Source organism: Mustela nivalis (genome assembly GCF_964662115.1).
Source record: "Mustela nivalis genome assembly, chromosome: 1".
Lineage (NCBI taxonomy): Eukaryota > Metazoa > Chordata > Mammalia > Carnivora > Mustelidae > Mustela > Mustela nivalis.
Window position 1 is genome coordinate 59,479,741 of NC_139020.1, and position 27,733 is coordinate 59,507,473.

At 37.6% G+C, this 27,733-nt stretch overlaps 1 protein-coding gene across 2 annotated transcripts in view; it reads right to left on the reverse strand.

The window, feature by feature from the left end:
- Positions 1–6,771: 6,771 nt before the first annotated feature.
- The window catches only part of NAA50 (N-alpha-acetyltransferase 50, NatE catalytic subunit), a 38,260-nt gene continuing 17,298 nt past the window's right edge, over positions 6,772–27,733 (reverse strand). The window contains exons 2-5 of one of the 2 annotated variants that reach the window (XM_082740555.1): positions 11,895–12,031; positions 11,361–11,480; positions 10,845–10,911; positions 6,772–9,780 (exon numbers count right to left, since the gene is read on the reverse strand). In XM_082740555.1, coding sequence (XP_082596681.1) covers positions 9,603–9,780; positions 10,845–10,911; positions 11,361–11,480; positions 11,895–12,031 — 502 coding nt within the window. In that variant the 3' untranslated portion in view covers positions 6,772–9,602. The remainder of the gene's footprint in view (positions 9,781–10,844; positions 10,912–11,360; positions 11,481–11,894; positions 12,032–27,733) is intronic. The other variant, XM_082740556.1, reaches the window with a different exon arrangement.

Consider the following 27,733-nt stretch of genomic DNA (forward strand, 5'->3'; position numbering starts at 1 on the left):
TTTTGTTGTTTTCAATTTTATTAGTTTCTACTTTTTATTATGTCCTTCCTTCAGCTCATGTTAGCTTTATCTGGCTCTTCTTTTTCTAGTTTCTTAAGGTGGAAGCTTATTTTCTTAAGTTAAGATCTTTAATATTTTAATACATTAGTAAGTTGATATTTATAATATTTAATAATTAATACATTTAATACTATAAATGATCCTTTAGGCACTTTGTTAATTAAATCCCACAATTCTGAGAAATTGTTTTCATTTTTCTTCTGTTCAAATTTTTTCTAACTTCTCTGCAATTTTTTCTTAAGAGTTATTCAGAAGCATGTTGTTTAATTTCCAAATACTTGGGGGATTTTCCAGATAGATTTGTTATTGTTAATTTAGCTATTGATTTGGTCTGGGGTGGTTAAAGAACATGGTTTGCAAGGTATTAATTCTCTTAAAGAGATTGTGACATATTTTATGGCCCAAAATATGGTCCATTTGGGAGAATAGTCTTTATATACTTGTAAAGAATGTATATTCTGATGTTGATGGTGAAATATTCTATACATGTTAATAGGTCATTGGTTAAAACTGTTATTCACATCTTTTAAACATGTTTTCTATCTACCTGTCTTATTATTTACCAGGAGTTTGGAATCTCTAATTGTAATTGTGGATTTGTCTATTTCACCTGTCAAGTTTTTGCTTCATGTATTTTGAAGCTGTTATTATGTTCATATACATTTAAGATTGTATTTTCCTGATGAATTGATTCTATTATCATAAATATGCATCTTTGGGGCGCCTCACTGACTCATTTGTTAAGCATCTCTCCTCAGCTGGGGTCAGGATCCCAACGTCCTGGGATCAAGCGGCCTCAGGCTCCCTGCTCAGCGGGAAGCCTGCTTCTCCCTCTCCCACTCCCTCTCCTTGTGTTCCCTCTCTCACTGTGTCTTTCTCTGTCAAATAAATAAATAAAATCTTAAATAAATAAATATCCATCTTTATCCCAGGAAATGAATTTTGTTCTTGGTATTAATTTAGCCATTCCAGCTTTCCTTTGATTGATGTTTATATGGTATATCTTTTCCATCCTTTCCTCTTTTAAGTTAACCTACTGGGGCACCTAGATGGCTCAGTGGGTTGAGCCTCCGACTCTTGACTTCAGGTCAGGTCACAATCTCAGGGCTATAATACCAAGCTCAAGCACAGGGCTTTGCGATGGGCACACAGACAGTTTAAGATTCTCTCTTCCCCTGCCCACTCCCTCCCCTACATTGCGCGTACAGGCACACTCTCTCAAAAGAAAAAAGCCTTAAAAAAAAAAAAAAAAAAGTAAAGTGCACCTACTAGTTCACTTATATTTAAAGATCTATTTATTTATTCGAGACAGAAAGAACATGAGAAAGCGTAAGGGATGGGAGGGGTAGAACCTTGAGCAGACTCAATGCTGAGCATGGAGCCTGAGGTGGGGCTCAAACTCAGAACCCTGAGATCACTACCTGAGCTGAAACCAAGAGTCAGACACTTAACCGACTCTGCCCCTTAAAAAGTAAGTTTCTTAAAGGGAGCTTTGTTTCTTTTTAAAATACCCAGTATGTTTGTTTAATATCCAGTATAAAGAATCTTTGCCTTTCAATGGGCATTTAAACTATTTACATTCAATGTCATGACTGATGTGCTTAGATTTAGTTTCATCTTGGTTTGTTTTCTATGTCTCATCTATTCTTTGTTGAGTGCAATTTTATATCTTGCTGTTTCCCACTTTAATCATATTACTTTTAGAGCTAGTTAATATTGACATACTGTATTTTAACCTTCCCTTATTCAGCATTTTTTAAAAAGATTTTATTTATTTGAGAGAATGAGCAGGAAGAGTGGCAGAAGGAGAGGGAGAAGCAGACTCCCTGCTGAGCAGGGATCATGATGTTGGACTCTGGGATCATGATCTGAACCAAAGGCAAATGCTTAACCCACTGAGCCAGCCAGGAGTCCCTTATTATTTTGGCTGCTTCCATTTAATTCATTGTGAACAGTATTACACAGGTGGCTTCCCCTAACTTGGTAATTGTATCAGTAAGATTTATTTCTCCAAACTGTAGTGAGTACACTAATCCCAGCTTAGCCCCTTAACTAGTTGACTTTGAGAAAGTTACTTTCTCTGAGCCTGTTTCTGAAGCTATAAAATGAAGCTGGTGAAAGTTCCTACCACCAGACTGCTGTGTGAATTAAATAAGGTAATTATTTAAAATTTAATTATTTATAAATACTTATATGGATGATTGATCAGTGCCTGATATGTGGTAAACTCTGAATGTTATTGCAATGAACGAATCCATTGCAAGGAAGCAGGGTTAGGCCTGGCAGGGCACAAATGTTTTCAAATTCTCAACATTAGGGCAAAAATAAAGCCATAGTTGCTTAAGATTTTATTTATTTGTCAGAGAGAGAGGAGCGAGAGTGAGCACAGGCAGACAGAGTGGCAGGTAGAGGCAGAGGGAGAGAAGCAGGCTCCCTGCCAAGCAAGGAGCCCGATGTGGGACTTGATTCCAGGACGCTGGGATCATGACCTGAGCTGAAGGCAGCTACTTATCCAACTGAGCCACCCAGGCGTCCCTGATTTTTTTTTAATAAATTGCCCATTTATTAGACTCCTCGTTCCCATTAATTGTACTTCCTTTGAGTTTCCTCTGCAAGTTAAGATCTTAATATTTTTGTTAAATACGAGCTCTTTAAATGAAGTTGGCTTAAATATTTTCCACTTTTTTTTTTTTTTTACTACATGTATTTGTAATTCTGTTAAATCTGACCATATTTTTAAAAACTTTGTGATTTCTGTAATTTCCTCAGAGGATACAGCTGCCAGAATACTGTTGGACTTCAGTGTTCTACAGACATTTTGAGGCACTTTATACTTTTACAGCCATGAATGTGGCATTACCTTCTCTTCCATGAATTCTCTCATTAAGTTCCAAAGGAATTTCTTGTCTTATATAAACTCAGTTTTTACTACTTTACTCCTCCTTTGTGAGTTTTCATTTTCCAGCTTCGAGTGCTGACAGAATGCTATTGATGCTTATGTCTAGCTTTTATTTATTTTTAATTTTTTATTTTAGAGCAGGGGGGGAGGGGAGTGGGTGAGAGAATTTCAAGTGGACTCCCCACTGAGTGTGGAGTCCAACACAAGACTCAAACTCAGTCCTGAGATCATGACCCAAGTTGCGATCAAGACTCAGAGCTTACCCAGCTGTGCCACCCAGGTGCCCTGTGTCTAGCGTTTATTAAACATAGTTGGTTCTGTATTAAAATGTTGCTAAAATATCTTAGGTTTTTCAATTCTAAAGCTTTATAGCATTTACAGTGATTATCCTTTAACCTGTGTAAAAAAAGCAAGATTTACAAGAGTCATTTTGTACTGAGAACCAAAGTCAAACTGTCTTAAGTGCTTCCCTCAAAATGTTATAAAATGTATACCTCCAACATACTACCTCATGGCATCTAAAATATTTGTTCCCTGTTGAGGGTAGGGGACCACCACCATCATTTTCATTTCTGTTAGCGCCTGACCCATTGCGGTACACTCCCCGACCAAATCTTATGTAAGGCAGTGTAACTTAGCCCTATGTTATAAAGAGCACTTTATTATTTTTTTAAATTTTGAAGACTGACAATAATCCAGGAACCATGCCCTAAATTTGCCCCAGGTCATAATGTATTATTAACTGAATTTCGATTTAGAGTAAAGATCCAAGACAATTCTTTGTAGGTGGAAAGGTTTGGCAAGAAAAGGGGAAGCCAGTTATGTATGGGATAGTGGTGGTAGTTACAACTGCAGGAGTTAACAGTGTTTTAATCATAATCAAATTAATAAAAGGTCCCCAATGGTGGATACTTTTTTAAAAGATTTTTATTTATTTGAGAGAGATCACAAGTAGGCAGAGAGGCAGGTAGTGTGAGAGGGGTAAGCAGGCTCCCCGCTGAGCAGAGAAACCAATGCAGGCCTCAATCCCAGGACCTTGAGATCATGACCTAAGGCAGTGGCTTAACTCACCAAGCCAATATCTGTCATCAGGGGAAGAGGTCTGTTAGGGGATCAAAAACCGAAATGATGGGAGACCTAGGGATGCAGGAGTTTACACTCTGGATCCTGGTGCATAAGGTCAAATTGTGTAGAAAGTCATTCCTAATTTGGCTGACAGTTTTGAGCTAGTCTGCTGTTTCTAAATTGTAGCTTCCTCAAGGAAGTTTAGACTGGGATAGGCCGAGTCCAGGGGGAAAAGTAGAACCCCTACAAAGTAAGCTCAATGTTTTCTGTTGCATTTCCGATCTCTTTTGCACTCCCTCTCCTACTTTTAGTCTTGGCCTATGGGAATTCAGTTTCTTGTTTTTACTCAGACCAACGTTCTGAGAAAGCAGGTCAACGTAGGGAATATTCATTTTAACCGAGTCCCTTCCAAAGTTAAGGTACAGTCAACATCCTTGGAGGCTCTGCTCATTTTAGTAGAGGCAAGTCTTTACTTTGACATGAATTCTTGAATAATTAGAATTTTGCTTCCTTTTTGAGGCCCTCTTACCTGCCTAGCTTACAATATTAGGTGCTCAATATTAATTTGTAGGAACAATTTTTAACTTCTATATCAGGAAAAGGCAGGTAACTTTCTCAAACAGGAAGATGGTAAGAACAAAGAAAGTTACAAAACTGCTTTGAGGGTGCTATGATACTGACACCCAACTGGATTTCACTGTTTTATATACAAATTTTTTTCAACTTGCATATTCAAATTTCACCTGCATGTTGTACCTAATAGTTTTGGTACACTTTAGTGGAGACTGCTAGTGACAAATAGGATTCAAAAGATGGTTCAAATCCTTATGGAGAACTTTGTGGTAAATTTCAATAAATCAGGAATATCAGAGTTCACAGACTGCAAAATATTCCATCCTGATACAGTAGCTTCCCAAATGGTGAATTTAAGATTTTATCAGCACTTAGTAATAAAACAGGCCATTAATTCTTAGAGATTTAAATTCTATGCTTAGGGTGCCAGGCTGGCTCACTTGGTAGGGCATGCAACTCTTGGGTCTTGAGGGTTGTAAACTCAAGCCCCACATTGAGTGTAAAAATTATTTAAAAAAAAAAAAGTAAATTCTATGCTGTTTAAGTAGTGACTGCTTCATAATACTAATACTTTATGTTCCCAACTATTCCTGGAGTAAACTTTGATTCTACGTAAGTTGTTTTTTTTAACCTAAGGAATCAAGTATTTTAGAAAATTGGAAAGGCTGAGAATTTGTCCCAGTAACTGATTATTTCTAATGTCACATTCCTCAATGTTTTATCAAGTTAACTACACCTACATTTAAAAATCTCACTCAAGCCCTTTTTCCACATGTCAGTTACTTGGTTGTATTTAACTTTTTTCCCCCGTTACTATGTTAGTTATGTAACAACATAAACTAGGACTAAATTCCTATGGTATAGTAGCCTTATAAGGGAAATCCAATTCAGGACCCTCTGCCATGATTCCCTGAAAATTCTTATAAGCTAACCACTCCTTATTATTGCTGTACCCAACTCAGAAATGTTCAAATCACCCAGGCAGAAAAGCACAATCTGGGAGACAGATTACTGCGTATCGCCACCTAGCCAACAAAACTTAACCGTTAGAATAGAACTTTTAGACCTACTTCCTATTTCTTTCATGCTCTGAATGGTAAATTAGTGTTTTCTAACCCTCATTTAGGAAACTAAACCCTTCAGGTAACAGAAGCTTTCCAACTACCTTGTCTTGGTTGTCAAAAAACCCAACATTTTCTCTAAGCATAATGTTGTAGGAGGTCCACATTGATCCACACCTCCTGCTAAGTATATCCTTGTGTCTCCCCTTTCCACACTGTAGAAGGATGATAGGTCATACAAGAATACGGCTCTCTGATAACTCTCTTGGATCACTTCCTCTTGGGGAAGCCAGAAACCACATTTCACCCAGTAGCCTTGGAGAGACACCCATCTGGTGAAAATCTAAGTCCCCTCCAGCCTTAGTCAAGCCTTCAATGATGTGGCCCTGGCTGAATTTCACTGCAACCTGATGATACCTCAAACCAGAACCACCCAGCTAAGATGCTCCTGGATTCCTCACTAGAAACTGTGGGTGACCAAACATGTTTGTGGTTAAGCTGCTGAATTTTGGGATGATGTGCCACACAGTAACTAAGATACATTGGGCAAAGATCACCTGTTGTTTCCTGAAGGAGCAAAATTCGAATCACAACACTTTTAAGATACCAAATTAATTTATGTTAGTAACAAAATATTAAGTTGTTTCTTTGGTATTCAGAAAAAGATTTAAGCCATTCCCAACTCACTCAGCTACTAAACTCCTTCCACACTGCTAACAATAAGAAAAAATTTCAATATACTTTACCTGTAGTCCATGCACACTAATTAGATCATAGCTTAATATATCAGTTGTTTTCAACAATTACATTTAAAACTTCCCAGCAGTAAGACCTCTCCTTGGATCTTAATTTTTTCTCACACTGGGATAGAACTGCAGATACCCAACTGTACTCCTAGCAAGTTCCAAAGGTCTGAATTAGGAGGCCTGGATAGCACTTGGCCGATTTTAATGTTTTAAGTTAGATCTTAAAGAAATGTTAAAGTAAATAAAACTGTATGGCCAAGAGTAAACAATGACTACATATAACTGCTATATATTTTATATCGTACATATGCTGAATACTCAGTATTCAACACAGTGCAGGGTTTTGACACTTACCAGACATCATAGATTACTACCAGAACATCACATAAGTTTATTTCAGATGTAACAGCAATGTTAAAATCAACAAGTTTAATTTTTAACTGCACCAAGTAAACTTTGCCATTTAAGTATATTTAAAGTTATTCCCTCCAAAAAACTGAGGGAGCTTTTCTCTTCCACCCCAGAAACCACAGTTTCCCAATAGTTCTATTTTTGGAGGACTTTCAATTGATGAATAAACTGCTTTGGGGATACTTTAGAACTTCTTTCCCCAAATGAAAACTAGTCTGGACAAATTATCTATTGCATAGATTTCTCTGCAGATTCTTTCCTTTAGAACCTAAATGCAATTACCATAAGGATAATCTTTACCTATACGCCCCATAGTAAAAACTATCTGTCCTAAAAAATATGATGGATATATGCTCTGATCGTCCAGTTAATAGAATTTACCTCAACAATTTTTATGCTCCAAAATAGCCAACTCAATATGGGACATTACTCGAGTCTTTACTGACTCATAGGCATGTTAACTAGTACCCAGCTTCTACATCCTCCTTTTCCTTAACTGGATGGAATTACTTAATACAAGTTTGATGTAGGACAATTAACCCTTTCCAAACAAGTCTGATGTAGGACAACTAACCTTTTCAAATATACCATTTAGGTAAAGTCATTGTCTAGTGTGGAAAAAGAAACTGTAATAATAGGGAGCCTACATACTCAATTCAAAATTTATTTTTTCCCCCTCCTTAAATAACATGTACTTAATTGTCATGAGGCAGCTATTCAGTTTTCAATAACCACATTTAGGGATAGATACATTCATAGGACTGATTAGATAGTCCTGGTGAAATGGTTATAGAAATAGAGGCAGTGTCATCTCAGAAAACTCATTTATATATCAAAATCTATTTTGATATCTGGAAGTTTACAAAAAGGCTGAATTCTTCAAACTAATTATGCCTTCTGTAACTCAAGCACTCTTCTCTTGGCAAGAGCAAGCTGAAGCTTATCCATGAAGGTAAAGGTGCTTAATGCTAACTTTTTTCCTAAGCTTATACTCGGACTGCTGAAGAAATTGATACCCAAGAAACCAGCATGGTCTTTCTACATTTTTACTATCTTAAGATTCAAATCCTATATACTCATTCAACTATCTCCCTTTTCCTGTATTACTCTTGGCACTCAAGAACGCTGAAGTCTATTGTACTTTGTACTTTCACATTCTCAAAAAAGATTATAAAATGTGCATCAACATTGTGTAATTCTGTCATTTAACGTATTTGGAGAGATGAGATTGCTATTATCAGAATGTACACAAGGATAAATATTATGAATCAAACTTCCCTTTAAAGTCAAATGACAAGAAAATTCAAGCCCTGTGCATTGTTTTAAAGTCTAATGAGAACATTTCATGGGCCACTAGTATTGGCAATCTAGAAAATTTTAAATATTGGAAATGGGGCTATGGAGGAAAACATGAAATTTCAGATGTCTCCTATCTTACAAAAAGTTACCAAGCCGTCCAAGCCACTCCTTATGTGCCAGAAAATGATCTGGCATAAACTAGTCTCATCAGTAAAGGAGGTCACAGTGACATCTGTTATTAACACTTCTGAACTTCTATTTTCCCAAGAATAGAAGCAATATGTTTAACAATTGCCCCCTCAAATCCTTAAGCTCAATATCATAGGCACAGAAAATAAGCAAATCTGGGATGTTCTCCAACAGATAAGCAGTAGCACAGCTACGTTATTCTCAAAAATACTGTCTAGATATTCTTCCCTATATAATCAAATGCTCTGTGGCCTTGTTTTTAATAGTCCGCATTAGCTGGCATTAAATGCATTTATTGTGCCACGAGTCCATCTAAGCTTCCTTTTAGGTGTTTTAAAATATGTCCAAGAGACAATACCTGCTTCAGGTTTATCTTAGGGGTACTGACCTATAAGGACATCAACTCCCATTTTTAAAGTTAGACTAACTACTGTGGGTTTACTGAAGACACGAAAAAAGAGAGGATACACACAAAAAAGTAAATCACAACAAACCTTTTTAGGTCAGTTAAAGGCCATATCTCTAGCTGGGATATTAAAAAAAATTAATCTCACCAGCCACACTCTAAAAGTTAATGCCACTAATAACAATCAACAGCAGGAAAAATATACCTGCTAACAACCAGTCCACTCATTAGCAAAAAGCAGTTTAACTCAAATACTGAGACCAAAGTAAAACACTACCTACCCAAACTGTCCCACCTACCCTCAGCGAGGAAGAAAGAAATAATTGCTTAAAAAAAATAATAAGCTTAGTATTTCTTACAAGGATAACAATGGTCCAACTCCTGAGGCAACACTCAGAAGGACAAAAGGTGGAGTGAAGGCAATGTCTAGGGATTAGTATCCCAGTCTTGAAAAACCCAAAGTACCACAAACACACTAAACTTGTCTTTGAATTACAGAACAAGATATTGCTGCTGTTTCTTCTTGTCTTTTGATATATACAACATTTTGTAGGCTCTGCCCTTCAATGTGAAAGCAGGAGATTGAAAAAAAAAAATTGACACTGACACCCCAATTTTTGGGACCATATATATCTTAACTGTGAAACCAAACAGATCTATACCTCCTCCTTCCTACAATCAAACCACCTCACAAAAATAAGAAAACTAAAACAATCCAAACATGATTAATTTTGAAAGTCCTTGGAAGTATTAAACATTTTTTAGAGGAAAGAAAAAGAAAGAAAGGAGGACGAACAAGAACAAGAAGGGGGGGGGAGAAAGAGGGGGGGAATCAATGGGCCTCTCTTTTATTTGGCGACAAGCAAGTGCAAGAAAGTTCATTTCTAATTTGTTCAGTTGTCTGTCTTTTGCACATCTGCATTCTGGCCAGAAGGGACTTTGAGGTTTTTCTGCAACACATGAGCATCTGCGGGCTCTATCCTCTTATAGTAGTTCTTCTTTGTCTCAATAATCTCAAAGCCAAACTTCCTGTAGAAGTCAATTGCTGATTCATTGCTGATCTGGACATGCCTAAGATACAGGAGGGTATCAGGGGGGCGGAAAAAAAAAAAAAAAAGATTTCATCAGCTTTTGTGTATTCTCCACAAACAGTTTCAAATTGGTTAGAGCCAGAATACTGCACACATCTGTTAGAGTCTCCTCATAATTACTAGTAATCAACAAAGATTAGGTATTCATCTCAGAAAAACCTGATGACAAATGGACACTTTTAACCTGACTATTACATTTGCAAGATAGCTGGCTGAGGTTAGGAGTCTCAGAAATAGTATTTACTCTTACAATCAACAAAGGGCAAAGTACCCTAGTTAGCATAACATTTTTCACTGCAAGGGGAAAAAAAGATTCCAGTAACTAAAAATGGGGAAATAACTGTAAGGATGATTCAAAGACTGTATTAACATATGCAGAAAGAAAAAAAGACAGAAAAATAACATTACTAGGCTTTCAAATGCCTGAATATATCCTCCCTGATTTATAAAAAATATGCTATATTTTGAAAATAAATAATTTGAGCTTTCTCAATTACTCTTCAAAATAGCATTATATAATTTACTCTCTCCCACTGTCAAAGTTAAAATGAGAATAATCTTAATACCCTTATTATAAAAAATCCATAGCTGTGATCTAACCTTGGCCCTTAATCTGAGTTCTATAATATTGATATTTTATTAATATAGTATCAGCTAGATACTCTCTGATTTTGATTATTAAACTCTACTACTAATGAACATATCAATGAGAACCTTAAACAGAACCTAGAGAATGGATTAGATGAGAAAAGTAGTATTAATGATACTAATTCTTCAATTGTGAAGACTTGGGTTTTAATCTTGGTTTACTCTGTGACTGTGGTGCTCCCACCCCAACGAATGAAGCAAAATGATAACGTCTTATCTCAGATTCCTTATCTATTATTGAAACAAAAGAAAACTTCATAAAAAAAAACAACTACTTCCATGGTTTTTCCAAAAGACAATGAAATAAGTAACCAGATTTTAACGTTTCTAGTAAAGGTTTCCATTTCCAGTCTATTAAATTCTTTAGGTAAGAACATTAAATATCATTATACTTACAGATAGATGTTGTCAAAAGTGCCATCTTTTTCACAGATGTTTAAGACATGATTTAACATTTTAGTTCCTATTAACAAGACAAACAACAAGTAAGTAATTTCATAAAAATCAATCTTTACACATCTAACTGCCATCTTAACATTTACTGGGTCTTCACAGAACTTGAGGTAAACACGAGACAATCGATTTTTTAAAAATTTTCTTCTTTCCCTACATTATCTACATATGTTTAAAACTCACAGCAGAAAAGCAACCTTTACATACACAAGCACAAGCCCTTCCATGTAAAAGGAAAACAGAAAAAAGCAAAAGGGACACTGATAACAAATCTATATAGGGCTTCCACTTGAAATATGTTAATAAAGTTATTTTCTACCTTACATAATTCAGTAATTCTTTCCCAATATTCCCCAAAGAAATGGTTTCACTCACTGGGTCAGAAACAGTAATCACGTATTTACATTTCTCTAAACAACAACAACAACAACAACAAAACAAAACACAAGTTAAAATTACCTATTCCTAGCCTTCGGTATGGTGCCAAACATCCTAGTGTCATGATGTAAAGTCTCTTCTGATTCTGTGAATGATCCACCCTACAGCATACTGCACCTACTGCAATATCATTGAAATAGGCTGCCATGGAAAATATAAAAATATAAAGTTCAAAGACAGAATAACATATTCTATTCAATCTTCCTCCCCTTCTATAAGAACTAAATTATTGCTATTGGCCATAGATTTTATCAGCTATTCTGAATAGCAGTAACTTCAAAAATTTTCTACTTTTTAGGGATTTCAGTCTCTTCTAGAGTAAACACAAATATGTGAAAACACAGGCACACACTAAAGTAGAGAAGACATTTAGCATTTCCGTTTAAAATTCAAGTATTGTCTTGGTTTCTTTGAGATTTTTCTCAGAACCTGAATCACCCCCATTTCCTGACTTGTAAAATAAGGAAATTAAATTAGTTAACTATGCTCTAATATTAAAAACTAGGGTCAAGAATACCAACAAACAAATGAAGAGGGGAAAAAAACATATTATACCAAGTTTTGCTAGCTCGCCAACCTCCAGCACATCCTTGTAGAACTTGTCATTGTAGCTGACTGGAAAGATGACCTGGTTTAGTCTCTTCAACTGTTTAATATTGTGTGGTGTCACATCTCCCAGCTCGATCCGGCTACTGGAACAAACCAAAATGTACTCAATAAAATATAATTAGCTTTATTTGTTATCATGAACATTCCTAGAAGACTATGAATTTTTTACATGACCGATAAATCCAATCTTTCATAGTGACTTTATACTCCTAGAAAGATTACCATTTATTTATGATTATGCAAGCCATTCCATCCAAATTCAATTTGTAGCTTTCAAACAACAGTATACATTTAGAGATAAATATGGTAAACAACAATTACTAAGAAGGGCAGACTAATATTCTATATAAATGCCAAAATTTTCCTTGTAGTTTATAGTTCAGAAGAATTTAAACATCTATTACTGATCAAAAGGACTGATGATACCAAAAGTTGGCAAGGGGGTGGCAAATGGGAATGGCAAAAATGTAAACAGATAGAGTATCTCTGGAAGACACTCTAGTACTATGCACCAAAAAGCCTGAGAGGCTCGGTCATTAAGACTCTGCCTTTGGCTAGGGCGGATCACCGGGTCCTGGGAGGAAGGTGATCCTGGTCCTCAGCAGGAAGCCTGCTTCTCCCCCTCCCCCTTGTGTTCCCTTTCTTGCTGTGTCTTCTGTCAAAAAAATAAAACTTTAAAAAGTTAAAAAAAAAAAAAAAAAAAAAAAAGCCCGAGAGGTACATCTCCTTTATGGAAGTAATCCTACTCCAGAAACTTTTATCCTGAAAAAATAATCCAAATAGGCAAAAGTTATGTATATTCTACTAACTGAGCTAGGAACAACCCACAACAGTCATCTGGGGTGGTTTTCCAAATCCAGATTCCTGGACTTCACCCCACTTTCAGAAGCAGAATCTCTGGAAATGAAATAAAGGAATCCACATGGTGGTGGGGGTGCTTTACTTATCAAGAATGCAACAGAAGGGGGCGCCTGGGTGGCTCAGTGGATTAAGCCGCTGCCTTTGGCTCAGGTCATGATCTCAGGGTCCTGGGATCGAGTCCCACATCGGGCTCTCTGCTCAGCAGGGAGTCTGCTTCTCTCTCTCTCTCTGCCTGCCTCTCTGCCTACTTGTGATCTCTCTCTGTCAAATAAATAAATAAAATCTTAAAAAAAAAAAAAAAAGGAATGCAACAGAAGTATTCCTTAAAAAAAAAAAAAAACTATGTAATCAAAACAACTGGTTCCAAGGGAAGAGTTAAGGCTAAAAAGATTCAGACTCACAGTAACAAAGCCATGCTACCTCTAGGCCATGAACGAAAGGATTTTTTAACAGCTCAAGTAAGTATCACTACCGTAAACTAAAGGTTGATCAAGGGGCGCCTGGGTGGCTCAGTGGGTTAAAGCCTCTGGTTCCGCTCAGGTCAAGATCCCAGGGGCCTAGGATGGAGCCCCACATCGGGCTCTCTGCTGGGCGGGGAGCCTGCTTCCTCCTCTCTCTGTCTACTTGTGATCTCTGTCTGTCAAGTAAATAAATAAAATCTTAAAAAAAAAAAAAAAAAGTTGATCAATATGAAAGACAAACCTGAATACCACTAACATTATCATTATGTAGAGTTGGCTTACATACATTATTGGCCTTCTCAAGAATAACAACAGTGATTTTTAATTCTTTAAATAAGATCAAATCAAAATAAAAACGAGCTGAAAAATAAGAACAATCTGATGCCACCCAAGTAGCTAGAAAATGTGGGTCCTACTCACTGGGTGCTAGATGCTAGTTCTAGATCACAATGACATTAGTCAAAAGCCAGGAAATGCAAACAATATACCCTAATTAATCATTTGCACCCTATGCATACAGGTTTTGAAAATTGTTGGAGGAATGACTGAACGAAAATGCTAATCATCACACTTTTATAATGGTAAAAAAGAAAAACCTTAAGTGTCCCCAATAGAGAACTGGTTAAATAAAGCATGCATGATACATTAATATTATTAGCAGAGAAACAGTGATACATTGTTTTGGGTGGGGGGGGCGCAGGGGCAAACACATTCTAAATATATTTAATATATAAATATCTAAAATACCTTTGTTAATATATAGAAAAAAATGCTTTAAACAATATACAAAAAGTGTGTGATCAGAATCCTGGGTGGCACCTGGCTGGCTCAGTTCAGTAGAACATGATGAGGCTCTTGATCTCATGGTTTTAAGTTGGAATCATGGCCATGTTGGGTGAAGAGTTTACTTAAAAATACAATCCTTAATAATAATAATGAAAGAATGGTGGGTAATTTTAAAAACAGTATTCTCTGAAATGTTACAATTTAGATTATTAGAAAACAGAGAATACAAACCATAACACCCATTTGGAACTCTAGCCTTCTTGCCTCAACTATTTCATTTTTATGCTTTTTTTTTTAAAGATTTTTTTTCTTTTTTTTTTTTTATTTGACAAAGAGAGATCACAAGTAGGCAGAGAGGCAGGCAGAGAGAGAGAGAGAGAGAGAGGAGGAAGCAGGCTCTCTGCTGAGCAAAGAGCCCGATGCGGAACTCGATCCCAGGACCCGGAGATCATGACCTGAGCCGAAGGCAGCGGCTTAACCCACTGAGCCACCCAGGTGTCCATTATGCTTTTTTTTTTTAATTACTTACTATGACCCATCACCCTTGTATATCTTGCATATTTTCTGAGCAGTTAAATCTGAGCAGTTTCTTAGTAGCCACACAAATTCTTAAGATGCAAACACCATAGTAAAAAACAGAGTTCTCTTTGTTATATTTTCTTCCAATTTCTAGACACATAAAGTAAATATGAGTAAATGTGGCCTCTCCTAAGTATTTCACATCTAAAATGAATTCCTTTTGTGAGATTCAGGTCCTCTTTAACTAGGGAATATCTCATTCATAAAACAACTCCCCTTTTCATTAAAGCAGGATCCTGGCTTTTTCTTCTTTTAAGACTGAGTAAATAACATTTTACTGAACCCTTTTTCTGATTAAAATCTACTTAGGTTCACTTACCCACCATCTACTACTCAGACTTTTTATAAGCAGATACAGTTATACGTAAAATACAGACCCCTTAAAATACAGAGAACATGGGAGTGCCTGGGTGGCAGAGTCAGTTAAGCCTCTGACTCTTGGTTTCTGCTTGGGAGGTGGGTATTTCAGGGTCATGAGCTCAAGTCCTGCGTTAGACGCCGAGCTCAGTACAGAGTCCATTTAGGAGTCTCTCTCTCCCTTTCCCTTGGCCCCTCCCCCATTCTGAAATAAACAAATCTTAAAAAAAAAAAAAAAGTACAGGGATGACATGTCACCTACACTGTGTTTTTTTCTTTAGCAAAAGGATTCCTATCATTTAATTAATTAATGTATCTATCACCTTGCATTTTTTGGTAAGAACACTTACGGTCTACTCTCTTAGCAAGTTTCAATTAAATGCATTAGACTGTCAAAACTTATTCATTTTACAGCTACAAGTTTGTACCTTTTTATCAATTTCTATCTATTCCCCCCACCCTGGCAACCACTTATCTACTCTGTTTCTATGAGTTTGGCTTATTTGTAGATTTCACATATAAGTAATACCATGGAGTGTTCGTCTTTCTGAATTATTTCACTGAGCATAATGCTACTCTTTAACTGAGTATAGCACCCCAAATTTGGTACAGTAATATATTTTAAATAGAATATAGCATTTATTTATTATATTCAGAGCGCGGTTTTAAAAAATTATCCACTGCAATTAAGAGTCAGACTGTATTTCAAAAGTCATTGAAAACCCACATTATAAAGTCTAACTGTAAACAATAAAGAAAAACTTAACCTAGGAAGTCAAGCTTCCAGATTTTTTTTTTTTTTTAAAGATTTTACTTATTTATTTGACAGAGAGAAATCACAAGTAGTCGGAGAGGCAGGCAGAGAGAGAGAGAGAAGCAGGCTCCCTGCTGAGCAGAGAGCCTGATGCGGGACTCGATCCCAGGACCGTGAGATCATGACCTGAGCCAAAGGCAGCGGCTTAACCCACTGAGCCACCCAGGCGCCCTTTTTTTTTGTTTTTGAAAGATTTTATTTATTTATTTGACAGAGATCACAAGTAGGCAGAGAAGCAGGCAGAGAGAGAGGAGGAGGGAGCCTGCTTCCTCCTCTCTCTCTGTCCGCCTCTCTGCCTGCTTGTGATCTCTGTCTATCAAATAAATAAAATCTTCAAAAAAAAAAAAAGTTTAAGAATGATTTCCAGGTGGGGCGCCTGGCTGGCTCAGCTGGAAGAGCATGCAACTCTTGATCTTGGGGTCATGAGCTTGAGCCCCACACTGGGTACAGGGATAACTTAAAAATATATTAAAAACTTGAAAATAAATGATTTCTGGGTAATTGCCGGGCTTCAAGTATCTCTATAATTTTTAAAAAGATAATAACCAGGTATTTCTTAACTTCATACAGAAGGAAAAGGTGGTATGGTTCAATGTGCTAGATGAAATCTAATAATTAACTACTAAAAAAGTTTCAATTGGAGTAGGCAGATCAAGCCTATACAAAACACTGTATTAAATCATTAGGGAATAGGCAGCTTAATCTTTTCCTGCCTAATTAAAAAAACATGCAAGTCTTAATTAAAAAAAAAAAAGTCCATTGCCATAGAAATGACTTAGGAAGTGAAAATATCTGAAAGACTATTACCAGAAGTAAGTTTGATGCAAACAGTCTTCCTGTACTTTTCTATGCATATATATATGTACATATATATACACACACACATAAATATTTCAAACCAGAATTGAGATACTGTTCATATTGTTTGGTAGCTGTTTAAGAAATACCTTAAATATAACTTTGTCAGCAAAATTCACTTTCAAATACAGTTTATCTTTCACGAACATGATATGCCTAACTGAAATGGAATACTTCTGTAATCTTGATCACTTAGCTCTGAATTATTTTAAGATGTGGATATTCTAAATATATCAGAGTAACAGCAACTTGTACATATAATTTAGCAAAGAACATGTTGTATCAAAGGTATATAGTGCTATATAAAAATGTCAAGGGGCACCTGGGTGGCTCAGTGGGTTAAAGCCTCTGCCTTTGGCTTAGGTCATGATCCCAGAGTCCTGGGATCCAGCCCCACATTGGGCTCTCTGCTCTGCGGAGAGCCTGCTTCCTCCTCTCTCTGCCTGCCTCCCTGCCCACTTGTGATCTCTCTCTCTCTCTCTCTGTTAAATAAATAAATAAAATCTTAAAAAAAAAAAAAAGAGAGAAATGTCAAGAAAATGAAACCATGATTATAAACAATCAACAAGCTTTTAGAAGCTCAAAGAATTTCTATAGTAAGTCAAAAGGAATTCCAAAAAACCCCCCAGGAAATCCAAAATCTCCATTAGAAAATTCAAGAGAGTGTCCAAGAGTTCTATGTGTGGGGGTGCCTGGGTGGCTCAATGGGTTAAAGCCTCTGCCTTCCGCTCAGGTCATGATCCCAGAGTCCTGGGATCCAGCCCCGCAGCGGGCTCTTTGCTCAGCAGAAGTCTGCTTCCCCGTCTCTCTCTCTGCCTCCCTCTCTGCCTGCTTGTGATCTGTGTGTCAAATAAATAAATAGAATCTTAAAAAAAAAAAAAAAGAGTTCTATGAATCTATAATTTTCTGAAGTTCTTATGAACATAATAGTTACCTATTCAAAGCACAAATCAGGTATTTCAATAAATATTTGCTAACCCCTGAATGCAAAATACAGTGTCTGAGTATATATATTACACATATTCACATACAACTGTATACATATAATACACATACACATACATAATATATATAAAATATAATGTCTTAGTAGTAACACATGCACACAAAGTACAAAAATAATACTAGAATGGAAGTAATCCTGGGATCAGATGTGAAGGGTGACTAAGAGTGTTCTGCAGGAAGCCAAGAAATGAAATTTTTAAAAAAGATTTTATTTATTAGAGAGAGAGAGCACGAGCAAGGGGAGCAGCAGAGGGAGAGGGAGAAGCAGGCTTCCACTGAACAGGGAGCCTAATGTGGGGCTCAATTCCAGGACCCTGGGATAGTGACCTGAGTGGAAGGCAGACACTTAACAGACTGAGCCACTCAGGCACCCCAAGAAATGAATTTAAAAAAAAAAAAAAAAAAAAAGATTTATTTGAGAGTGAGAAAGACAGAACACAAGGAGGGGAGAGGCTCAGGGAGAGGAAGCAGTGGACTCCCCACTAAGCAGGTAGCCCTGACCTGGGGCTCCACGTGGGACTCCAGGATCATGGTCTGAGCTGAAGGGAGATGCTTAACTGACTGAGCCACCCAGGTGCACCAAGAAATGAATTCTAAAAAGAAGGTAGAACATGAACAAAACAGTAGTGATATGTTCCTAAAATTATAGGCAGTTTGATTTGGAGAAACAAAACGTACTCTGTGGCTCTCTTCCTTTGGGCTACCTGCTGAGGGTGCAGCCATCTCCTACTTTTAACTTGGCACCACAGCCATCCTCAGACCTCTGGTGAAGACTGTTAAAAAGTGAACCAAGGGGGCGCCTGGGTGGCTCAGTGGTTAAAGCCTCTGCCTTCGGCTCAGGTCATGATCCCAGGGTCCTGGGATCGAGCCCCACATCAGGCTCTCTGCTCAGCAGGGAGCCTGCTTCCTCCTCTATCTCTGCCTACCTCTCTGCCTACTTGTGATCTCGGTCTGTCAAGTAAATAAATAAAATCTTTAAAACAAAACAAAAAAAAAGTGAACCAAGAAGTTCATTCTGCATCAGTTGGATCAATATGTCAAAATTAAGTGCAACTGGCTGAAACTGAGGCATTGATAATAGGGTGTACAGAAGATTTAAGGGCCAGATCTTGATGCCCAAGTCTGATTATAAGAGCAACAAGAAAAAACCATGTTATCCAGTGGCCTCCAGAAGTCCCTAGTCCACAAGGTCAAAGAGCTTGAAGTGCTGTTAACATGCAATAAATCTTACTGTGCAGAGACTATTCATAACATCTCCTCCAAGAACCACAAAGCCATTGTGGAAATAGCAGCCAGCTGGCCATCAGAGGTATCAGTCCCAATGCCAGGCTGAGCAGCAAAGAAAATGAATGCAGGCAGCTTATATGCAAGTTGCATTTGTGTTAATAAAACCGTAAAACTACAAAAAAGGTGTTCTTTCTGTAAACGTGGAAGCTGGGATTGGAGAGGAAGAACCACCAATTTTATAAGGGGCTTGCACATCAGGATGGTACTTGGCTATCTTCTCTACCTACTTTATTCTCTTGCTTGACCTCAATCTCATCATCTTACTGCTTTAATGCTGCCATCTTCCAAATGTGTCTCTTCCTTAGAAATCACTCCTAACTCCAAAACACCTACAGCAGACACCTCAAATTAAATATATCCCTAGATCTTTGACCACCCCCCAAATCTGCTTCACCTGCAGCTTTCTCTGTTGATAGCCTCTCCATCTTTGACTGCCGATTACTCTCTTACCTTATTTAAATGATACCTCAAGGAAGTTTATTCTGAGAAATCTGTTTTTCTTTGTACTGTTCCTGGATACATGTTCTTATCAATCAGGATTATGTTTGGCCTTGAACAAAGTTTGGAAGTGTTCCTTCTTACTCTTGAATTTTGTCAATGTTTGCTTCATGTATTTCCAAGTTATTTTAAGAGAATATTTGGGATGTTATAAATTGATGAAATGGTCCTGTTATCCTTTTGAAATGTCCTTCTTTTTGCTGTAATAGTCCCTGTCTTAAAATCTACTTTGTTCATTAATACAGACACACTACTTTCTTCTAATCAGTGCTGCGTCATGTATCTTTTACTTTCAACTCTTCTATGTCTTTGTAATTTAATGTGTCTTTTGTAAAAAGCACATACTTAATTAAGTCTTGTTCCTCTAATCTGACAATGGGAATATTTTTTTTTTAAAGATTTTATTTATTTGACAGAGAGAGATCACAGTAGGAGAGAGGAAGGGAAGAGATCACAGAGAGAGGAAGGGAAGCAGGCCCCCTGCTGAGCAGAGAGCCTGATGTGGGACTCGATCCCAGGACCCTGAGATCATGACCTGAGCCGAAGGCAGCGGCTTAACCCACTGAGCCACCCAGGCGCCCAATGGGAATATTTTTACTACACAGTTCTTTTTTCTAAATATTATACAATGTTCAAGTATTACTTTTATGTATTAAACTACCATGAGGGGTGCCTGGGTGGCTCAGTCAGTTGAGTGAACTACTCTTGGTTTGGTTTTGGCTCAGGTCAGGCTCTCAGAGTTGTGGGATGAGTCCTCTGTTTGGCTTCACACTCAGTGCCAGTCTCCTTATCCCTATCCCTCCCATTCCCTTCTGACCTTCCGCAGGCACATGGGCTCTCTATCTTGAGTGAATGAATGAATGAATGAATAAAAGAAATCTTTAAAAGAAAAATAAAAGAATAAAAATAAAGTAGCATGATAGAAAAAGGTGGAAAATGTCATCACATTGAGTCACGATCATTCCAATTTTAGTATATATACTGCCAAAGCAAGCACTGACAATTGAAGCATTTGGTCTGTCTATACTTAATGTAATTATTGATGTAGTCTACTCAAGTCCACCAGCTTGCAAATTTTCGGTATGTACTCTTAGTAGTTCCTTTATTTTTCAAGTCCTATTTGAGGGATCAATTTTCATTGTTGGCTTAAAAAAAATGTTTGAAGTTTACATAAAATTAAATTCACTTTTCTTAGTGTATAGTTCTGAGTTTTGACAAACATGTATAATAACAACTATCAAGATACAAAAGGGTTCCATCACCCCAAAAATCTCCCTCATGGCCCTCCGTAGAGTTTTAATTGTAACACCACCCCCAGGCAACCATTAATCTGTTTTCTGTTCCCTGTATCTTAGCTTCTTTAAGAATGTCATATAAACGGGCGCCTGGGTGGCTCAGTGGGTTGAACCACTACATTTGGCTCAGGCCATGATCCCAGGGTCCTGGGATCGAGTCCCACATCGGGCTCTGCTCAGCAAGGAGCCTGCTTCCCTCTCTCTCTCTCTGCCTGCCTCTCTGTCTACTTGTGATCTCTGTCAAATAAACAAATAAAATCTTAAAAAAAAAAAAAAAAAAGAATGTCACATAAATGGAATCACATGAATATACCGCCATTTGCTTGGCTTCCTTCATTCAACATAATGACTTTGAGATTCACCACACTGCTGTATCAATAGTTCCTTCCTTGTTATTGCTGAGTAGTATTGCACAGTATGGATATAACACTGTTTATCCTTTTACTGAAAGGTATCTGAATCTACATACACATTTCTCTATAGGTTCTTCTATTTTTACAATTTCTCTTGATTAAGAGAGGTAATGGGTGATAAGTGTATGAGAGTTCTGGTTGTTTTGCATTCAGCATTTGGCACTGTCAACCTTTAAAAATGTATGCCATTCTAACAGTTCATTTCATTTCAAAATCACAGTTCATTATGGTTTTAATCTGCATGTCCCTAAATAACAAATGATGTTGGGCATATTTTTCTCTGTCATTCATATAACTTCTTTGGTAAAGGAGCTATTTATTTAACTCTTTTGCCCATTTAAAACAAACTGGCCGGGGTGGGTGGTACCTGGGTGGTTCAGACGTTAAGCATCTATCTGCCTTTGGCTCAGGTCATAATCCTAGGGTCCTGGGATGGAGCCCCACATTGGGCTCACTGTTCAGCAGGAAGCCTGCTTCTCTTTCTCCCACTCCCCCTGCTTATGTTCCGTCTCTCACTGTGTCTCTGCCAAATAAATAAATAAAATCTTGAGGAGTAGCAAGATGGTGGAGAAGTATGAGACTGAAATTTCATCTGATTGCAGGAATTCAGCTAGATAGTTATCAAACTATTCTGAACACCTACAAACTTAACAGGAGATCTAAGAGAAGAGCAGCAATTCTATGAACAGGAAAGCAGCCACATTCTGGAAGGCAGGACATGTGGAGAAGTGAGTCTGAGATGATATAGAAGACAGACCACAGGAGGAAGGGCCGGCTCCCAGCAAGCAGTAGAGCAGTGCAGCACAAAATAGAACTTTCAGAAGTCTACTCTGCAGAGGGACATGCTCCAGAGGCTAAGTGGAGGGGTGGAGCCCTCGCTGGGACAGTGTGGTCTCAGGACCTGTGGGGTCACAGAAAGACCAGAGGTGCCTGAGTGCAGCAGAGCTCCCACGTATCACAGTGGGAAGGCCAGCTGCAGAGATGAAGCTGAGGAGGGGGCTCTCAGTTTGGGTTACCTTAGAGCATGATGTGAGGCAGAGTCAGGCCACTACTCTTTGAGCTGGGACCCCACAAGTGGCAGATCCGGGAGGGAGACTCCCCGCCCCCAACTAGGAAGAGCAGCACAGGAGGGCACTGCAGTAATCTGCTGGATTTGGAGACTCCAAATGGGGCCATATGTCAGAGATAGAAATACTTGGTCACAGGCCTGGAGAACACAGAGCACGGCCAGAAACCAAGGAGACCGGAGCGACTGTTTTTCTCTGAGGGCTCACTGAAGGGAACTGGGGGCGAGCTCTAGCTTCTGGAGATTGGGAGGCTGCCATTTTTACTATAGTCCTCCAAACTGTATAGAAAGCTTTAAGAGAAAAAAAGCTACAGAGAGCAAACTGAGCAGACTCCTTAGCCTGGCCCCTGGCAAGGACACTGCAATTGAACCCTGGGCAAAGACATTTGAGAATCACTCCAAGAGACCCCTCACCTGGAAGATCAGCAACAACATCCAGCCAAGACCAGGTTTACTGATGAAAGAGAACTGCAGAACACCTGTGCTGGATGAATTCAGCACATAGAATTCATGGCTTTTTTCCCATGACTCTTTAGTCTTTCAAACTTAAATTTTTAAAATTTGTTATTTTTTTCTTTTTCTATTTTTTTAATCTTTCTTATTTTAACTATTTCATCAATACCTTTTAAAAATTTCTTATTTCAATTTTTATAGTCATATTCTATCCCTTCATTGTTTAACCTTATTTTTTCTGTACACATACAAGTTTTTCTTTCTTTAAAATTTTGGGAAACAGTTATCTGCTAATAGACCAAAATATACCCTAACTCTGGGATATGGCTTTGGCTTTGTTCTAGTCTCCAGCCTGATTACATGCTCTCCCTTTTTTTTTCTTTTTTCAACAAACTTCTTATCATTCCTTTTTTAAAATCTTTTTAAATTTTCATTTTACAGTCATACTCTATCCCTTCATCGTCTTACCTGTAGGTTTTACTTTCTTTAAAATTTTGGGAGGCAGTTTTTTCTAACAGACCAAAATACACCCAAAAATCACGTGTGTGACTCCGTTCTATTCACCAGCCTAATCATATTTTCCCTTTCTTCTCCCCCGGGTTTCACATGTCTTCTGATTTGGTTAGTGTGTATTTTCCTTGGGTCGTTGTTACCCTTTTAGCATTTTGTTCTCTCATTCATCTATTCTCTGAAGAAAATGACAAGACGTTTAAAACTCACCTCAAAACACAGAAAAAGAGGCAGTACTGACATTAGTAGGATGTCAGAACTAGAATTCAGAATGATGACTATAAAGATGCTAGCCGGACTCAAAGAAAGCACAGAAGATACTAGAGATTCCCTTTGTGAAGAAATAAAATCCCTTTCTGGAGAAATAAAAGATCTAAAATTTAACCAAATTGAAATTTAAAAAGCTATTAACGAGGTACATTCAAAAATGGAGGATTTAATTGCTATGATAAATGAGGCAAAAGAGAAAATTAGTAATAGAGAAGATCAAATGATGGAGAATAAAGAAGCTGAGAAAAATAGAGATAAACAACTACTGGACCACGAGGGGAGAATTCATGAAATGAAACAATATTAGAGTAACTGAGATAATAGAAAAAGAAAAAGAGGGGCAAAAGGTATATTGGAGCAAATTACAGCAGAGAACTTCCCTAATTTGGGGGAAGGAAATAAGCATCGAAATCCGGGAGGCACAGAGAACTCCCCTAAAATCAATAAAAATAGGCCAACACCCCATCATCTAATAGTAAAACTTACAAGTCTCAGTGACAAAGAGAAAATCCTCAAAGCAGCTTGGGACAAGAGTTCTGTAACCTACAATGTTAGAAATATTAGACTGGCAGCAGACCTATCCACAGAGACCTGGCAGGCCAGAAAGGACTGGCATGATATATACAGAGCACGTAACGAGAAAAATATGCAGCCAAAAATACTATATCCAGCTAGGCTGTTGTTGAAAATAGGAGATAAAAAACTTTCAGAAAAAACAAAAACTAAAGAATTTGCTAACACCAAACCAGCCCTACAGGAAATATTGAAAAGGGTCTAAGCAAAGACAGAGCCTGAAAGTAACAGACCGGAAAGGAACAGAGACGATATACATTAACAGTCACCTAAATTCACTAAATTCTATCTTTCAATAGTTACCCTGAATGTAAGTAGGCTAAATGCCCCAATCAAAAAACAAAAGGAATCAGAATGGATTTAAAAAAGAACAACACAAGACCCATCAATATGCCCTCTGCAAGAAACTAATTTTAGACCCAAAGATACCTCCAGATTTAAAGTGACGGGGTGGAAAACAATTTACCATGCTAATGGATATCAAAAGAAAGCTGGGGTGGCAATCCTTATGTCAGATAAATTAGATTTTAAGCCAAAGACTATAGTAAGAGATGAGGAAGGATACTACATCATACTCAAAGGGTCTGTCCAACAAGATCTAACAAATTTAAGTATCTATGCCCCTAACATTGGAGCAGCCAACGATTTAAACCAATTAGTAACAAAATCAAAGAAACACATCAACAATAATATAGTAATAGTAGGGGACTTAAACACCCCCTCACTAAAATGGACAGAACCTCTAAGAAAAAAATTTAGCAAGGAAATGAAGACCTTAAATAACACACTGGATCAGATGTACTTAACAGATATATTCAGAACATTCCAACCCAAAGCAAGAGAATACACATTCTTCTCTAGTGCACATGGAACATTCTCCAGAAGAGATCACATACTGGGTCACAAATCAGATCTCAGCTGGTACCAAAAGATTGGGATCATTCCCCGAATATTTTCAGGCCATAATGCTTTGAAACTCAACTCAACCACAAGAGGAAAGTTGGAGAAAACTCAAATACATGGAGGCTAAAGAGCATCCTACTACAGAATGAATGGGTCAACCAGGAAATTAAAGAAGAATTTAAAAAATTCATGGAAACAAATGAAAATAAAAACACAACTGCTCAAAATCTTTAGGACGCAGCAAAGGCGGTCCTGAGAGGAAGGTATACAATACAAGCTTCCTTGAGAAGTAAGAAACATCTCAAAAACACAACCTAACCCTAACACCTAAGGAAGCTGGAGAAAGAACAGCAAAGAAAGCCTCAACCCAGCAGGAGAAGAGAAATCATAAAGATCAGAGTAGAAATCAATGAAACAGAAACCAAAAGAACAATAGAACAGATCAACGAAAGCAGGAGCTGGTTCTTTGAAAGAATTAATAAGATTGATAAACCCCTGGTCATACTTATCCAAAAGAAAAAAGAGAAAGGACCCAAATTAATAAAATCATGTATGAAAAGTGAGAGATCAAAACCAACACCAAAGAAATACAAATAATTACAAGAACATATTATCGGCAACCACACACCAGAGCCAATTTGACAATGTGAAACAATGGATGCATTCCTAGAGAGGTACAAACTACCAAAACTGAACCAGGAAAAAACAGAAAACCTGACCAGACCCATAACCAGTAAAAAGATTGAAGCAGTGATTAAAAACCTCCCAAAAACTAGAGCCCAGGGACAGATGGCTTCCCAGGGGAATTCTACCAAACATTTAAAGAAGAATTAACACCTATTCTCCTGAAACAGTTCCAAAAAAATAGAAATGAAAGGAAAACTTCCAAACTCATATTATGAGGCCAGCATTACCTTGATCCCCAAACCAGACAAAGACCCCATCAAAAAGGAGAATTACAGACCAATATCCCTGATGAAAATGGATGCAAAAATTTTCACCAAAATATACTAGCCAATAGGATCCAACAGTACATTAAAAAAGATTATTTACCATAACCAAGTGGGATTTACTCCTGGACTGCAAGGTTGGTTCAACATCTGCAACTCAATCAATGTGATACAATACATTAATAAAAGAAAGAACAAGAACCATATGATACTCTCAGTAGATGCTGAAAAAGCATTTGACGAAGTACAGCATCCTTTCCTGATCAAAACTCTTCACAGTGTAGGGTTAGAGGGTACATATCTCAGTATCATAAAAGTCATCTATGAAAAACCTATAGCAAATATCATTCTCAACGTGAAGAAACTGAGAGCTTTTCCCCAAAGGTCAGGAACATGGCAGGGATGTCCACTATCACCACTGCTATTCAACAGAGTACTAGAAGTCCTAGCCTTAGCAATCAGACAACAAAAAATATAAAAGGCATCTGAATTGGCAAAGAAGTCAAACTCTCACTCTTTGCAGATGATATACTTTACGTGCAAAACCCAGAAGACTCCACTCCAAAACTGTTAGACCTCATACTAGAATTCAGTAAAGTGTCAGGATATAAAATCAACGCACAGAAATCAGTTGCATTTCTTTCTTTTCTTTTTTAAGATTTTATTTACTTATTTGACAGAGATCACAGGTAGGCAGCGAGGCAGGCAGAGAGAGAAGGAAAGCAGCCTCCCCACTGAGCAGAGAGCCTGATGCAGGACTCAATCCCAGGACCCTGAGATCATGACCTGAGCCAAAGGCAGAGGCTTTAACCCACTAAGCCATGCAGGCACTCCAAAATCAGTTGCATTTCTATACACCCAACAGTAAGACAGAAGAAAGAGAAATTAAGGTGTTGATCCCATTTACAATTGCACCCAAAACCACAGATACCTAGGGAATAAATCTAACCAAAGAGGCAAAGAATCTGTACTCGGAAAATATAGAGAACTCATGCAAGAAATTGAGGAAGACACAAAGAAATGGAAAAACGTTCCATACTCATGAACTGAAAGAACAAATACCGTGAAAATGTCTATGCTACCTAGCGCAATCTATACTTTTAATGCAATCCCTATGAAAATACCATCAATTTTTTCAAAGAAATGCAACAAAAGACTTTGAATACCCAGAGGATTGATGAAAACCAAAGACAAAGTTGGTGGCATCACAATTTGAGATTTCAAGCTCTACTCCAAAGCTGTAATCATCAAGACAGTATGGTACTGGCACAAAAACAGACACAGAGATCAATGGAACAGAACAAAAAGCCCAGAAATGGACCCTCAACTCTATGGTCAACAAATCTAACAAAACAGGAAAGAATGCCCAATGGAAGAAAAAGGTCTCTACAAAAAATGGTGTTGAGAAAACTGGATATCCACATGCAGAAGAATGAAACTGGACCATTTCCTCACACCACACACAAAAATAGACTCAAAATGGATGAAAGACCTTAATGTGAGACAGCAATCCATCAAAATCCTTGAGGAGAACACACGCAGCAACTTGCAGCAACTTCTTCAACCTCCGTTGTAGCAACTTCTTCCTGGAAACATTGCCAAAGGCAAGAGAGTCAAGGGCAAAAATGAACTACTGGGACTTCATCAAGATAAAAAGCTTTTGCACAAAAAGGCAAAAAGTGAACAAAACCAAAAGACAACCAACAGAATGAGAAGGTATTTGCAAAGGACATATCAGATAAAGGGCTAGTATCCAAAATCTAGAAAGAACTTATCAAACTCAACACCCAAAGAACAAATACCCCAATCAAGAAATGGGCAGAAGACATGAACAGACATTTCAGCA